Source organism: Hypanus sabinus, chromosome 15 (genome assembly GCF_030144855.1).
Source record: "Hypanus sabinus isolate sHypSab1 chromosome 15, sHypSab1.hap1, whole genome shotgun sequence".
NCBI lineage: Eukaryota > Metazoa > Chordata > Chondrichthyes > Myliobatiformes > Dasyatidae > Hypanus > Hypanus sabinus.
In genome coordinates, this window is record NC_082720.1 from 9,138,287 (window position 1) to 9,156,200 (window position 17,914).

The following is a 17,914-nucleotide window of genomic DNA, read 5'->3' on the forward strand; positions in this document are numbered from 1 at the left end:
TTACTTTTACCACTCCTCCTCACTTACACCATCCCACTGTTAATTTTAATTCCCCTGCCTTATGCCAGTTTAGATGAACTGATTTAGCACAGACACTGGAGAATTTATTTTCAAACTGAGCCTTTGGGAGAGCTTAATTTAAGATATGAATGCATTCAGAAACCATTACCAGCATAACAGTAACACAAAACACTTGGAAGCCAGTTGGATTAAACTTCATAATATTCTTAGTTACCATAATAGCAGACGGGCAAACAAAGCCAAAATTTATTGGAGGAATGATTCTCTCCTTGAAATGGAGGAAGAATATCAGACAGCTCAACTGTTAGCAATTGTCCTAACATCTTATGTGTAATGAGCAAATTTGTGATTCACAATACAAGAATGGATGTACAAATGAGTTTTGACCATAACATCCAACTTCGTTGCTTTGGGTCATAGAACGCAGTGGAGTCAGCCAGATATGAACAATGGATTTAATTGCAGGGTATCCATCTTCCTGTTGAAGTGTTGGGCTAGATAATCTAGGCAGGTTTTTAGGTTTGGTCCTATGAAGTGTAGGGGGCTAAGGTACTGGATACTCTGCCATTGTGTTTCTCATGACATGTTCTCACAGTGTGGCTGAGAGGTGTCCTTGCACCCCTGTACTGTACATGAGGAGCAGAAATGCCAAAGATGTGGTAGTGTCTGAAGAGTGGAACAACATTAGTATTGATATTGGAATACAAATTAATTGCATTAGCATTCTCCATTGGTTGCTATTCCTGATGTAGCTGTATGCATTTTGGATTAGTAAATAAATGTTGCCATTGGGCATGTAATCCTGAAACTCTTTTTACATGTGGACTTTAATCTTTGTGGCTGTCTATTGGTGAGCCCCAGAACTCTGATTAGTTGACACGGTGAGCTTTAGCCATTCATAGAGTGAGTCAACTTATAGACAGCAAGACAGCATTGTTTGTGGGTTTCATTCAAGTGACAAGGGTTCCAGAGAGTGCAGTTGCCAGATGTACTTCTGCAAATCAGCGAGGGAACATTTCTGCAGATGGTCTCACCAATTTCACAGCTCTGATAATACCAACCTGAACTTCCTTGAGAAAATACAGTTGCCATACTGGGTCAGTATCACAACAACACTGTTTCCTATACCCTATTTCTGACTTTTGGGATCAGGCAACAGTTCCATTTGATCATTTGCATGCAGTCTAGACCATGTTTCTTGTTGTCACTCTCCATTTTTCCTCTCTTCTGTTTTCTTTCTTCTTCCAGTTAACTCTTTCACTTTTTACATTTTTACCTTTGTTATCTGACACATGAGACCAATCGCGCTGTCTCCTGGCCATCTGGGGACCAGAGTCAGAACCATATTTACTATCACTGACATACAGTATGATGTGAAATTTGTTTTGTGTTTTTTTTGCAGCAAAAACATAAAATTCTATAAATTAGTAAAATAAATAAATAGCGCAGAAAAAAAGGAAAAAAAAAGAATTACAATGTAATGTTTAAGGGTTCATGGATAGTTCAGAAATCTGAAGGCAGAGCCCTTTTCCTGCTATTGTCCTGACCATATACCAACCTCCCTTAGCTCTCTCTCTCTCTTGGTTTCATTTCTCTCTCTCTCTCTCTCTCTCTCTCTCCCTCTCCCTCTCCCTACTCTCTCCCAGTATTTCTGACCTACTCTTCCGTTTGCTATATCCCTTCACTTCTGTCCCTATATTATTAGTAATAATAATAGTAACAACCATACCTTACTATAACTACAAGCCTGATCCAGTTTTAGTTTACATTACAACCAATCCATTATTATGGATAGGGCAATCCTTAATAACAATCTGGATACAATATTACAGGATAAACAAGCAAGAACAACGTGCTTAATAGATATGGCCACTCCAAACATGCATAACATACAGAAATCAGTAAGCAAAAATCACCAGAAATGTATTGAATTGAAAGGGGAAATTGAAAGGCTCTGCAACATGCAGAAAGTATACATTGTCCCAATAGTAATACCTACAATTGATGTCATCCCAAGTCACTACACAATAGCATTACACAATTAGGCCACACAGCAATATTTATGTAAATCTCTAGAAAGCTACAATACTAAACACCACTGGAATAGTTTGAAAGTTCCTAGCAATTCAGAAATGAGTGTGCTTAGCTATGCCTGTACCTCAGATTTTACCAGCGTGAGCAGAGAAAAAATAAAAATACAATAATAATAATGATGATATCTTACTTATAGAGCACTTTTCATACAGATAAAGTTGTTCAAAGTGCTTTACAAAGGGATAAACTGCAAACATGAAATAAAAGACAAAATGAAGTTAGTTAAAAGCAAGGTTAAATAAACAGGTTTTGAACTGGTGTTTAAAAGTGTCAACTGAGTCTGCATCCGTTATAGTTTTAGATATTGAGTTCCACAGTTTAGGAGAGTAGTTCAAAAAAGCTGACCTACCAATTACCTTTTGAGGGAAATTGTTTAAGTTTGAGACCAGCGTAAGACTTGAAAGCTCGAGCAGGAATATAAAATGCAGGCAATTGAATTGTGCACTTCGGTCACAGACCATTGAGAGCTTTAAAAACAAGAAAGAGAAATTTAAAATCATTTCTTAAAGATCTAGGAAGTCAATGCAGAGTAGTTAGGATAGGAGTGATATGTTCCCTCATCCTGGTTTTAATTAAAAGTCTAGCAGTGATGTTCTGAATGAGTTGAAGTTTGTAAATATATTGCTTTGGAAGGCCAGTAAAAAAATGCATTGCAGTAATCTAGTCTCTTCGATATAAAGGCATGGATTAGTTTTTCAGTATCATTTTTCAGAGACTGAATCAGACATACCTTTGCAATCTATCTTTCTGTTTGTTTGTCTATCAGTCCCTTGCTCTAAATGTCTGTCCCCATTCAGAGTTTGATTTCTATTGCTCCCTTTCTGTCTCTCCCCAGCTTGCTCTCTCCACCTCTCTGTCTGTCCCCAATGTCTCTCTTATGCTATCTCTCCGTCTCCCTCTGTTTCACTATCTCCTGTTCTTTCTCTTTGTTGCATTCTCTTTGTTGGCATTCTCTTTCATTCTTCCTTTATGCCTCTGTCTCAGTCAGCCTGCCCGTCTCTCTGTTGGTCTTTCTCTCTCTGTCTGTCCCTCTCTCTTTCTCTCAGTACTTCTGTCTCACCTCTTTTCTTCACTCTCCCCAGATTTCTGTTTCAGACTCTGTATCCTGCTGACCACCCCCTGGGCTGAGAGAGGTGGACATATGGCAACAATTTCCATTTGAATGACACCCTCTGGCCGTTCTTGTAAATCTCAGACTGGCAAAATTCACCTCTCGTTCCTAAGCCTGGGGCCCACTCAGTGCCATATGTTAACAAAAGAGAAACCTGAATGGCTTAATATCCTCAGCGTAAGCAGTGAGGGATAGATTGGATTTTGTATTATTTATTTTAAAGGTGACCTCCTTAACCCCTCGGATTCTGGAAGGGTTTCAGATTATAACGCCCTGCAACTGGAGCCTCTAAGTACTGGCAAGCCTTTATTGGCCTTGACTCAGATATGAGATTTATGCAAAGCAGAGCTTGTTTTTCATTAAATCAGGCATGAGTGCTGATTATTTACACATTCCCTTAATTGTCCCTGTTAATAAGTATTGTTCAGCTGGTAAACTATTATAATTCAAATGACATTTTCGCACATGTGTCACCAAGGGAAGAACTGAATTGTTTTGTTGTCAATTTAACACCAACTTCAGTTCCGTCGGTTACAAAAGGCAGGATCTCCCAGTGACCACCAATTTCAGTTCAGTTTCCCATTCCCATACTGGCATGCCAGTCCATGCCTCCTGTATGATCACGATGAGGCCACACTCAGGTTGGAGAAGCAATACTTCATGTTCCTTCTCGGTAGCTTCCAACCTGATGGCATAAACATCGATTTCTTGAAAATAAATCCAAGGATCCAATCACAAACAAGAGAAATTCTGCAGATGCTGGAAATCCAAGCAACATACACAAAATACTGGAGGAACTGAGCAGGCCAGGCAGGCAGCATCTATGGAAAAGAGTAAACAGTCGACGTTTTGGGCTGAGACCCTTCATCAAAACACCAAAATGCCTAGCCTGGTGAGTTCCTCCAGCATTTTTGGTGTGTTCCAAGGATCCAACCTGAGACAACTGGAAAATGAAACAGAGTTGATGATTCTTTCCAGAGATCCTTTGTGTGAATGGGTCCCTGTCTGGATATATTAAGTTTGTTGTCTATCTGCAGATCTGCAGATGTTGTGTAACCCATTGGGTGTTAATAATGTTTTGGATTTTGTTAAGGTTGCACAGTAAGTGACAATGGGAGCTAATAGGACATCCTATTTCAAATCCAGCAGCACCCTGTCTTGTATCTTCTGTATCTAGTCTATAGGGGTCAGTTGATTGTATGTAACACACAGTTCAATGTGAATAAAACAGCATTAATGATGCTAGGGCTCAAAGTGCTACGTATGAGCACAGACATACATAAGTACACAAAACATGTGTTCATATTCTTCTACATATGAACATATACACACAGACATAAACTCTCACTTTGTAAATAGTCAATGCCCCAGTGAGATTGGTGTTATATCCTTAACTGTAATACTCTGCTTAGTTGGATAGAAATAACTCACTCTCCAGACTAGAATGTAAAACACTGAGCACCGGGCATGACTCCTAATGATTCTTTCCCTGGTGAAAATAGACCTAGGGAGGAGAGGAGGAGGCAGAAGGACCTAGCAAGTAGATAGTTTGCTGAACATAGCATCACAAGTAGATGGTTGATGAAGAAGACATTTGGCATTCTGGCCTTCATCAGTCAGGGCATTGAGTATAGGAGATGGGAAGTTATGTTACAGTTGCTTAAAACATTGGTGAGGCTGCACCTGTGTACAGCTTTGGCCACTCTGTTGTAGGAAAAATATTATTAAACTTGAAAGAGCACAGTAATGATTTACTAGGATTGCCTGGATTGAAAGCCCGGATAATATGGAGAGATTGCATAGACTAGAATGTTATTCCCTGGAACCTAAAAAACTGAGGGGTATAGATAGTGTGAAAACATAGTCTTCTTATCCCTGAAAGGGGTGCTAAAAACAGCAGGATTTAGGCTTAACATCAGAGGCAAGAGATTTAATTGAAGCATCGAAGGCAGCTTCTTCTTGCAAAGGATGGTGTGCATTTAGAAGGAGCAGCCAGAAATAATGGCTGAGGTGGGCACATTAGCAGCATTTAAAAGGCATCTAGATCAGTAAAATAATAGGAAAGGTTTAGAGGGCTATGGGCCAAGCACAGGCAGATGGGTCTGGCTGACTGGGCAATGCTATTGGCATGGACAACTTGGTTTCCGTGCTGACTCAGTCACTTCAGGATCTTCAGGATGGCAAGTGCAAAAAGAATTGCTCCTGCAGGGTTAAAATGGACAAGAGGTGGGATTGGAAAGGTTAAACAGCAGGCAAGTTTTCAATTTATATTTAATTATGCAAAAATTTGTACGCGATAAGGGGTTGTTTATCTGGCAGTGCAAGCTGTCTGGAGACTGATAATGAGTGTCTTTGCCTTGTTGATATTGATCATGGGGTTCTCTGGTACTGATCACTTACTGATTACAGCACCCAGAAGTTCCACAGCACTCTGTGGAACTGTGACAGATCACCTCAAGTGAATATACAAATTAACTTCAGTAAAGGTTCTTCATACTGGTGTGAAATTTCATATTTCTCCTCTTGCAAAACCATTTTGTTGGTGTTGTGCCTAGGATTGATAAAGTCTGCAGTGTGGGAATACGAAGTTTGTCCATTAGAACTGTGAGAAATATCTACCTCATCAACCTCAGTACTTAGAACAATAATTGTGCTGCATATCTGACACTGGAAAGGACAGTACTGATGTTGTGAGGGTACAGGACTGGAAAGGGTAGAACCATAGAATAAAGGAGAGCAGAATGCGAGAAACATAAAATACACAGTAGTTAATGTAAAAATAACAAATGTTAATGTATGATTCTTTGGGACTCAGATAGAAGAAATCATTTTAGATTCACGGAGCACACAAACTGACCCTTCAGCCCATCTAGTCCATGTCAATTTATTACCCTGTCTAGTCCCATTGACCTCACTTGAACCATAGCCCTCCCATCCACGTACTTACCCAAATTTCTCCTAAAGGCTGAAATCAAACCTACATCCACCACTATTGCTGGCAGCTCATTCCATGTTTTGGTTAATAAGGAAATAGAGGAGGCATTTAGCAAGTATTTTGGGTGTGTCTTCATGGAAGAAAATACAGGAAACCTCCCAGAAAGACTGGAGCAATTCTGGTTTGACTGTGGAACCAAAAAAATAAACATTAAAAACAAAAGAAATGTTGCAGTAATTAATGTTATTGAAATTCAATTAGAACCCAATGAGGAGAGAGGGAAAGAAAAAGAGAGAGAAAATGCAAATTTGTATACCAGTTGGTCAAACATCTGCATTAAAAGTTTTAGGGCACAATTACTAAAGCAATGGGAACAGAGCACTGAAAATATAGTCGTACTGGGAAAAGTCAACAAGGGGTTTATGAAAGGAAAATGATGCGTGACATATCTGCTTGAAATTTTTAAGATTGTTACTAGGGTACCCATTGGATATGGTAAATTTGATTGTTTGGAAGAGCATTGAGAAGGTGCCACAGAAGTAATCAGTAAAATTGGAGCCCAGGACACTGGAGTAAGACATGGGTATGGATACCGGATTGGTTTATGGTTCTGTTTTCCTCTATAAAGAAAGATGTAGTGCAGTTGGGAGTCACAGATTGATTAATAAACGTTTGCAGTTTGTTTTCTGAGAAAAGTTTCACATTCAGATTTAGATGTATTTATCACGTATATCGAAACGTACTGTACAATGAAATGTGTCATTGACATTAACAATTGATACACCCAAGGATGTGCTGTGGGCAGTCCACAAATGTTGGCACACATTCCATTGTCAACATAGCATGCCCACAAGGTTCAGCAGAACAATACCGGGCAAAACGAGGCCTTTTTGCACCCACTCACCCTCTCATACACACAGATAAGCCTTTGTTACTCTAGAAACTAATCATGGTAGGGCAGTACAGTGGCAAAGTGGCACAATGCTTCACAATAGAGACGACCAGGGTTCAATTCCCGCCTCTGCCTGTAACAAGTTTGCATGTTTTCCCTGTAACTGTGTGAATTTCCTCTGGGTGCTGATGTTTCCTCCTACAGTCCAAAGATGTACAGTTTGATAGATAAATTGGTTATTGTAGAATGTCCCATGATTAGGATAGTTTAAATCGGGGAATTACTGGACAGTATGGCTTAAAGGGCCAGAATGGCCTGTTCTGCATTGTATCTCAATAAAATAAATTTAAAAAAGAGAAATACAGGAGCCAGGATAATGGTCTACTTAGTTCTTTTCCTTTAGTGTGGTGCTCACACATGATGTGCTGGCATAATGACAGATGTCATTCATGTACTTCTTACATATAACCCATAACGGATTATATAAATAAACAAAGAACCAAACAATATATTTACAATATTACTCAAATAGTACTGAAATATTAAATAACATAACACTCCTCCCTGCTTAGCTATAAACTCCAATTCGACATGGAACATATCTTAATTCAAATATGTAATGTATTGCTCTCTTGTCATCTCTGTATATAGTATACTATATACTACAACTACTATATAGACATACACAGCACAGTAAATTTTAAATACAGGCCTAAAGATTTAATCATTGTGGAGGATTTCTTACTGTTGTAGAATAATGCCTTTCCTGACAAAGGTGATCAATCTGTTTGGCAGCTGAGACTTATGGCTGTGAAACAATCTCAGGTTCTGGGGCCTCCATTGTGGTGGTTGTAGGAGTTGATTCTGGGACTCCACAAAGTGGTTCTGACTGCTCCGGACACCCTTTTCTCTAACGTCTGACACTGATCTCCTCAACTGATAGGTGTGTTATCTCCAGATGATATTAGACAGAATCTCCTCTGTGTAAGAGAGTGGTCCAATTCTGTTCTTAATTTTTCCAAGTACCCACTTTTGATAACCTCTGTAGTCCCTTGCCATAAGTGCTTGTTCAGGAGTGAAACATCGAACCTCCTTGTTTGTGGAGCCCTCAATCTGCCTCAGCTGTTTGTCCTGCATCCTCATTCTGAGATTGGGTTTGAGGAAATCCGAGCATGAGTGCGAGGGATGAGCCAGGAACAGCACAGCTGGTGACTTGTTGGTTGTGGAGTGTGCTGAATTGCCATATGCAAAGATGCATAGTGAACATCTGTTTCAGCTGTTCTGCTGACATTACTTGCATTTGTTAGACTCTGCGCAAACCTTTATGCCAAACCATTTGTAGCTGGGAGGTACGGTGCAGATATAATATGTCTTATTTCATTCATTTTCAAGAATGATTGAAACTGTTAACCCTATGAATGTGGCCCATTGTTACTGACTAATTGCTCTGAAACTCCAGAACAATTCTCAACGTATCAGCAGTGTGCAAGGCTATTGGGAGCACTGCTGGCCAGTTTGTAGCTGCATCCACTACAACCTAGAAATTTGTGCCCATGAATGGTCCAGCAAAATCCACATGAATCCTCCACCAGGACAATCCAGGGATGGAGAGGTGCTGCTCCAGGCATCTTCTGGATGTGTCGGCATCCTGAAAAGTGCATGGCAAGAGTTCGGTCTGCTGATCTATCTCAGGTCACCAGACAAAGCTTTGAGCCAACGCATTCATTTTGACCATGCCTACTGTAGATTGAAAGTCTGAAGCTCCTCCAACATTTTACCTTTTAGCTTGGATGGTACAACAACTCTCAATCCTCACAAAAGGCAGCCTCCATCAAGGGCAAGTTCATCCTGGCACTGGTAAAAATGGGAGAACTAGAATTTCTGCAGCACATTCCAACCATTAGGTCTGCATGTAGATCTGGGAACTTTTCTGGTTTCCCTTTAGATCATGTCTGCTGTAACAGGAAGACTATCAATTCATATTAAGGAGAATATGTCAATTTGTACATTTTTCAGGTATTTCCTTTTCCATCAGTATTTCCATGATTAGTTGTCCTCTTGAGTTCTATCTTGCAATTGTGTCCTCCATGAAGCAGAGCCCATCTCTGCATTTGTGTGCCTGCAGTTAGTGGAACATCCTCCTCTGAATTGAAAATGAACATTAGTGGTTGATCAGTAATGAAGATAAACTAGTCAAAACGTTTTACACGCTAAACCAGACTCAAGGCCTCTCTATCAATCTGTGCATAGTTTCTTCTCTGCAAAGGCTATGATCACCTCACACTGTCCATTGCTATTTCTTCCTTATCTGTAGTAATGAGTTCAAGGGACTATAAACACTGCAATTCAGATGAATGAGAAGGGATCTTGTTGAAGCATATAAAATTATGAAAAAGGTAGGTAAGAGAAAGGGAGGTAAGTTGATTCCACTGGTGAGTGAGACTAGAACTGGGGACAAAGCCTCAGGACTGGGGGAATAGATTTAGGATGGAGATGAGCTGAAACAGCAGAGTAATAAATCTGTGGAATTCTTTGCCCAGGGAAGCAGTTGAAGTTACATCATTAAATGTTTTTAAGACACAGCTGGATAGATTTTTGCATAGCAGGGGAATTAAGGGTTATGGGGAAGAGACAGGTAGGTGGAGCCAGATCAGTCGTGGTGCAGGGTCTCAGCCGAAACATTGACTGGTTACGCTTTTCCATAGATCCTGCCGGACCTGCTGAGTTCCTCCAACTGTGTTGCTTTGATTTTCAGTATCTGCAGATTTTTTTATTTGTCAGTTGTGATCTTATTGAATGGAGGAGCAGGGTCAATGGGCCAGATGGCCTACATCTGCTCCTTTTTCCTATGTTCAGATGTTGTTACGTAGGGCTGCTGAAGTCAACAGGTTCTGCTTCAGGGGTATGCATGAAACATTAATTGAGGACAACATATGACAGCAGTGTAGGCAGTGTGCCCTACTCAATAAAATCCAAGAAAAGGAAAAGGAATCATTGGCATAAGGAAGCAGGTAGTTTATCAGTACAGTGTCTCAGTCAAAACTACAAATTGCAGCCAGTTGTTGAATTTAAGCAGCTTCAAAAACCAGCAGCCATCCACATCCATCAGATGAAGACAAGTTCTATTCTGCTTCAATAAAGCAGCAATTTTACTGGTGCCCAAGCAGATCAGGGTGAGCTTCCTCAACAGTTATTGCCCAGTAGCACTCACGTATTGAGTAGGAATAATTCTTGTGTGAGCAAAGACCTGGACCCAAAGAATTTTGTCTACTACCGCAACATGTTTACAATGGATACAGTCTCACCTGCTCTCCACTCTGCTTTGGAACATGAGAAACAGCAAAACATGCTTCAGCCTACCTGTTTATCGATTGCAGCTGGATGGTAAACACCATTATCCACAATATTAATAAGCAAGCTTCAAACCTGGGTCTCTGTACCTCCTTCAGGAACTGGATCCTCAGTTTATTGGGAGACTACAGATATTACAGTTGGTGATAGCATCCCCACCTTGCTGGTACTCAAAGCAGACACAACTCAAGGATATGTGCTTAGCCTACTGCCCTACTCTCTCTATCTCCATAATCATGTGGCTAAGTAAGGCATCTGTAAATTCAGATTGCAGATTTCAGCATCTGCAGATTTCCTCATGGTTGCGTCTGTAAATTCAGTGATGACACCACTTTTGTTGGTAAAACAAGTGGCGATGAAGATGCATACAGAGGTGATATATGTTTGACACAGCTTTGTGGGCCAAAGGGCTTGTATTATGCTGCAGGTTTTCTATGTTTCCAGATAGATTGGCTGGTTGAGTGATGTGGAACAACATCAGCAAGACCAAGGATAAAATTGTGGGCTTCAGAGAGAGGAAGCCAGGCGAGTACACACCAGACCACATGGAGGATCAGTGGCAGAAAGGATGAGCAGTTTCAAAATTATGAGGGTCAACATCTCAGAGGATCTATCCTGGGCTAACATATGGACACTATCATGAAGCAGGCACACTGGAGGCTATGCCTCAGTAAGAATTTTGAGGAGATTTGTTATGTCACCAAAGATTTACAAGTTTCGGTAGATGTTCAGTGAAGAGCATCCTAACTGATTGCATCACAGCCTGGTATGAGGACTTCAATGCATAGGATCACAAGAGGCTGCAGAGGACTGTAGACTTTGCCAGCTCTATCACACCATCGAGGTCATCTTCAAGAGGTGGTGCCTTGAGAAGGCAGTCTCCATCACTAAAGACCCACGCCATCCAGGACATGCCCTCTTCTCCTTTACCATCAGAGATGAGGTGCAGGAGACTGAAGACCTACACTCAATGTTTAGGAACAGCTTCTTCCCCTTTGCCATCAATCTTTGAATGGAGTATAAACCTATGAACTGTGCCTCATTATTCATTTTATTTGCATTATTTATGTATTTTGTAATTTATGACTTTGCACTGTACTGCTGCTGTGAAATACTTTTACATCATACGTCAGTGATAATAAACCTGATTCTGATTCCATTGTCATACATTGTCATAGTTTCTTCTATTCAAACATCTATTAATATAAAGTCCCAAGGAGTCGTAACAGCAGGTGTGGGATGTGCACATTGCTAAAAAATCTAGCAGAGTTCTTAGAGAACCTTTACGGAAAGACAGTGGGATGAAGTAACCAGGAGGATAGATTTGGTGAAAGAGTTTGAGAGATGAGGAACAAAGAATATATAAAGAGCAGAAGAGTAAACATATTTGTTTACTTGGTGTGTGCATGCAGACTGAAGTAAAACAAGCAGGATGTTAAACCTCAAACTGAACTAAAAATAGGGAAAATGTGCCTTCTTCTGATAGTTTCCTGAAAGTGGTGACACAGGTAGATAGACTGATGAAGAAGGAAGTAGATATGCTTGCCTTCATCACCGAGGCATTGAGTGTAAAAGTTGTGACATCATGTGAGATTTGCAGAAACCATTGGTTAGGTCACAGTTGGAGTATTGTGTCCAGTTCTGGTCCTGCACCATAGGAAAGCTGGGATTAAGCCAGAGAGGATGCAAAGAAGTATCTTTCAAAGACAGGAGGTCTTGGGTTATAAGGTAAGACACTCGTACATGATGGGGGGGGGGGGGGGGTGTCTAATGACGAATGCCATTCAAACACTTTATACATATAATCAATTATGTAAACAAAGATTGCTTAATGAAACAATATATTTATAATATTACTCAAATATTACTGAAACAGTAAATACACAACACCCCTCTCTCCTTAGCTATAAACTCCAACTCAATATAGAATGCATCTCAGCTCAAGTATGTAACATATTGCTCTCTAGTCATCTTATACATACTGTATACCATATAACTACTATATAGACATCTAAAGCATAGTAAATTTTATATTGTCCTATTCATGCTAAAGATTTAAAATCTGTGTAGCATTTCTGACGCTTGTAGGATAATGTCTTTCCTGAGCAAGAGGGGGTGGGGAGGTGAGACGGTACTGTGAATCAATCTCAGGTTCTGGGGCCTCCTCCATGGGGGTTGACTCTGGGACTGCAGGACGTGGTTCTAACAGCTCTGGGCTCTTTTCCTCTGGATTTTGGCATCTGAACAGTACATGACAAGCTGCTCAGTCCACTGATCTATCCCAAGACAACAGATAAAGCTTCGAGCCAACACATTCATTTTGACCATGCCTAGATGAACAGCATGTATCTCCTCCAACACGTTCGCTCTCAGCTTGGGTGGTACAACTCTCAGTCCACACGGAAGGCAACCACTGTCATCATCCCGATACTGGTAAAATTGGGGGAACTGGAGTTTCTGCTGCTCATTCCAGCCATTTTAGGTGGCCATGCTGACCACCTAAAGGTGTCTCTTTTTGTTTCCCTTTGGATGATTTCCGCTATAATAGGGAGAAGCATCCCCTTTTGTGAATTTTTCAGATACTTCCTTTTCGAAGGGTAACGGGACAATCCATCGACATTAACATGATTAATCATCCTCTTGAATTCGATCTTGTAATTGTGTTCTCCAGGAAACAGACCCCATCTCTGCATTCATGCTGCTGCTGTCAGTGGAACATCTTCCTGTGGATGGAAAATGGACACTGGTATTTGATGATCAATAACCAGGGTAAACTCTCCAATCCAAGTTCTGGTTGAAGCATTTTACACCCCAAACCGGACTCAAGGCCTCACTGTCAATCTGTGTGTCATTTTTTCTCTACAGTGGCATGGGAATGTGCTGGAAAGGCTTTGGGGTGTTCACTTCAATTACTCATAACACGTTACATGACTGCAACTATACCATAAGGAAAGCATCACAGGCAAGCATCACTGGACAATGTGGTTCATATTGTGTGACTACAGTGTCTGACGTCACCTTTTCCTTTGTCTTTTGGAAAACCACCTCACGCTGCTTTGCCCATTGCCATTTCTTCCTGATCTGTAGTAATGAGTTCAAGAAGTTAGCACATTAGCCAGGTTTGGCAGGAACCTGTTATAGTAATTGACAAATCCTAAAAAGGATGGCAACTGTGATATGTCCTTTGGTCTTGGGGAACCCACCACTGCTTGAATTTTCTCAGCACACTTGTGTAATTTTTGAGCATCGATGATGTGACTCAGTAACTGATGCTTGGTTTAAAGAATTCACACTTGTCACGTTATGTTCTGAGGCCATATTATTCTAATCTTTTTAAAACCTCTTCGTCCCCACCAGTAAAATTGACATCTGGATTGCCTTGTAGCACCTGGTCCAGAGCTTTCTGCCAGAGTTCAGGCGCTACTCCAAGAATAAGCCTATTATAGCGATAAAACCCTTTGTGAAAGCTTCTGGTGAGAAAACATCTTCTACTTCCATCTGTAGGTAAGCCTGTATTAAGTCCACCTAGCTGAGGTGTTTCTCTCCAGAAAGGTTTGCAAAGATATCCTCTATTCTGGGCAGAGAGTATTGATCTACTTTCAGTACTGGGTTTATGATGACTTTAAGGTCATTACAGATCATGACAGACCCAGTCTTTTTGGCTGCTGGGACCATTGGTGTTGCCCATGTGCTCCGAACAACTTTGGAAAGAATTCCCTCAGCCTCCATGTGAATTAGCTCACTGACTACTTTATTATGGATGTTATAAGAACCAGATAGGCTTTGTAAAACTTGGATGTGGCATTTTCATTTAACTGTATTTTACCCTTGATGTGTTTGAGTTTTCCAATGCCATTCTTGAACACAGCTGTATTATCATCCAGTGTTTATCCTATTTTGCCTTCAGTTTTCTTGATTGCAGGGGAAATGGCATACAAGTGGTGGATCGATCTGCAGTCAAGTTGTAGTTGTCTTGACAGTCAAGTACCCACAATACTGGCCCTCCTGTTTTTGCCACTTACAAGCCTAATGTTGGTTGTTGTATTTCACTATTACAAGTGTCATTCCCACAGGAGTTTTTTTTCTCCAGTATATGTTGTTAGTTGGATACCTGTAGGCTTCAGTTCAGTATCTTTGAAATGTCATTCAAACTCATTTTGTGGAATGACTGAAACAGTGGAGTCATTGTCAAATTCTATCTTAATTAATTTGCCATTCACTTCTGGTGTAATCTATATTACTTGCCTCTTGTTAGTTTCCACATTGTAAATCTCTAGGCTGCTCAGTCCTGTGTCACTCTCATCATTATCAGAATTTTCATCAACAGCATGCAGCTTAGTTTTCTTTTTGAAACTGCAACAACTTTTATCTTTTTCTCTTCCCTGTGCTTATTCACTTATTGGATTCACTTATTGGCTGTTGTGCATTTGTATGTGTCCTACTTCGTTGCATTTTCTGCAAGTTTTGCCTTTAAACCTTCATTGCTCTGGTGTCTGTGAACCGTGCCGCAATGGTAACACAATTTGTTCAGCCAGGCAAATGTTGCAATTTTGTTCATGGTTCATCTCATTCCTGACTGCAACTCACTAGCATTCCTCTCTACTGTTTCTATTGGTACAGCAATTTCAACAACTCTTTTAAATGTGAGTTGTGCTTCAGTTAGGAGTCTTTTTGAACACTTTCTTGTAAGATTCCAAATTAAATGAACTTTTAGTGAATTATTAAGCCCATCATTGAACTGACAATGCTAAAACAATTTCTTTAATTCAGCCACGTAAGCTGAAATGGACTCCCCTTCCTTTTGATTCCGCTTATGAAACCTAAAACATTTTGCAATCAACAATGCTGCCATTCTAAATGTTCCTGCATTGCGCTTATAACAGCAGTAATCTTCTAATCAAACTCTTAAGCACATGGGTGCTTCCGTACCAGACGGTGATGCAACCAGTCAGAATGCTCTTCACAGTACATCTGTAGAAATCTGTCAGAGGCTTTGGTGACATACAAAATCTCCTCAAGCTCCAAATGAAATATAGCCACTGGTGTGCTTTCTTCGCAATTGCATCAATATGTTGAGCCCAGGATAGATTTTCAACGATGTTGACACACATGAATTTGAAACTGTTCATCCTTTCTATTGCTGACCCCTTGTTAATTGATGCAATTGTGAAGAAGGAATCTGACAGAAGAGAAGAATGGACCATGGGAAAAAGGGAAGAAGGAGGGGCACCAGGGGAGAGTTGACAGGTATGTGAGGGGAAGAGAAAAGGTAAGGGTGTCCAGAGTGGGGAATTGAAGAAGAGGGGAGAGGGAGGGGAAAATTACCAGAGGCTGGAGAAATGGATGTTCATTCCATCAAGTTGGAGGCTACCCAGACAGAATATGAAGTGTTGCTCATCCAATCTGAGAATGGCCTCATTGTGGCAGTAGATGAGGCCATGGACCAACATGTCAGAATGGGAATGGGGATTGGAATTAAAATGATCGGCCAAGCGAAATCCTGCTTTTTGTGAATGGAGCAAAAGTGCCTGACAAAGCAGTCCCTCAGTCTACGTTGGGTTTGACCAATGTAGAGGAGGCCTCATTAGGAGCACCAGATACAGTAGACCCCAACAGATTCACAGGTGAAATGTGGCACACCCGGAAGGACTGTTTGTGGTCTTGAATGGAGAAGAGGGAGGAGGGGAGTGGGCAGGTGTAGCTCTCTTTTTTTTTTGCTTGCAGGAATAAGTGCCAGAAGCAATATTAGCAGGGAGAGACAAATGGACAAGGGACTCATGGATGGAGCAATCCCTGTGGAAAGTAAAGAGTGGGGCAAGGGGAGGCAAAGATATATTTGGTGGTAGGATTACATTGAAGTTGGCGGATGTTGTGGAGAATGATATGTTGGATGCAGAGTCTCATGGGGTGATAGGTGAGGACAAGAACTCTCTTCTCTTAAGGTAGTAGGAAGATGGGGTGAAGACAGATGTCTGGGAAATAGAGGAGATGCAGGTAAGGGCAACATCGATGTTGGAGGAAGGGAAACCTTTGAAGAAAGAAGACATCTCTGATGTCCTGAATATCCTGGAAACAGATGCACTGGAGACAAAATTACTGAGAAAATGGAATGGCAATTTTACAGGAGAGAGGGCAGGAAGATTGGGAAGTCATGATTGTTTCTGACAAATAACTTTTCATCAGAAAGATTTCAGCAGGCTATTTACCTGAAACATAGCATTGTCTCTCTCTATGGATACTGCCCAATCTGCTGAGTATTTCCAGCATTCTGATTATACTTCCAATTTCCAATATCTGCAATTTTTGTTTTTGTTCATGAGAGATCAGTGAGTCAAAGATACATATTAAACACAACTATAACTGGCCTTTATTATTATATTAATATTGCCTTGACAGAATGGCAGAACATAACCAACACATAGTAAAGCTTTGGTCTTTATTTTATCCTAATCCTCCTTTTCAAACAGTATGGGTTTGAATTTCTTGTCCATTTTGCACATAAATTTACACTCAGGCAAGGTGCAAAATGAATGTCTGAACCTTCTACTTAATTCTATTGTGTCAATTATGTTGTAATCAGAGTTTGGAATAATCTGCCAGAAAGGTTAATGGAAATCTTCAATAGCAAATATTCACTGTCAGAGACAAACGGGTGAAGTTAATACCATCTTTTGCTCTGAAAGGAAATGCCTTTCCATCCCCTTTTGTTATCTGAGAAATGTATATTAAAATAACTATCTGGTTACAATAAAACACTTTTATGAACTTTACTTCTGTTGCTCGCTATGTTCAAGGTAGGAAATCAGCCAAGCCATGCCAGATCAGGGAAATACAAAGTTAATTGCTTTACAACTGTGTTGTAAAACACTTTTAATACTCTTTGTCGGTACATTTTAATGTGCATTCTATCAGCAGAGTATTAGGGCAGTGACACGTTTATTGCAGGTTTGAAAAAACCCTGTTTACTGAAACTTGGCAGTCAAGTGCTGCTAAAGAACATCACTTGATAGCTTGATGGCATTTTTACTGTGCTTTATTGCAGCTAATCACCCCGCATGCAATTAGAGTGCAGACCCCTCCCCGTCACATCCCTGGTGTGGTGGAAGTCACATTGTCTTACAAGTCGAAACAGTTCTGTAAAGGAACCCCGGGCCGGTTCATCTACACAGGTAAGCAACCAACTCTTGGATTTTTTTGAAGCTCATTGGGACTGTAGAAGGGCTGATACTTCTTCCTTTCTTTTGTGGTTTTAGGAGTCATCTGTAGGCTTTGGTAGATTTTCCAGTGTTTTTTCCTTTAACATTTCAATTGCTCCATTGTATGATTTTGTCCTTGTTGGGTTCATGCTATTTCAGCCAGAGAGACAGAGTTATTCCACCCTCTGGACAGCTTAGATTTGCCCCCTTCCCCACTCTTTCCCAAACCCCGTACTGGAATGTGTGCTTGTTTGGACATTGATAAAGATAAACTTGTCCTTGGGTGCCACCGTACATGTAAATAGTCTGGCAAA

The 17,914-nt window shown here is 40.6% G+C and overlaps 1 protein-coding gene across 5 annotated transcripts in view; it reads left to right on the top strand.

Annotated features, from left to right (window-relative positions):
• ebf1a (EBF transcription factor 1a) overlaps window positions 1-17,914 on the top strand; it is a 468,633-nt gene that overhangs the window by 283,083 nt on the left and 167,636 nt on the right. For all 5 annotated transcript variants that reach the window (XM_059989982.1, XM_059989983.1, XM_059989985.1 and 2 more), the window contains one exon: window positions 17,447-17,573. In XM_059989982.1, the coding sequence (XP_059845965.1) occupies window positions 17,447-17,573 (127 nt within the window). The remainder of the gene's footprint in view (window positions 1-17,446; window positions 17,574-17,914) is intronic.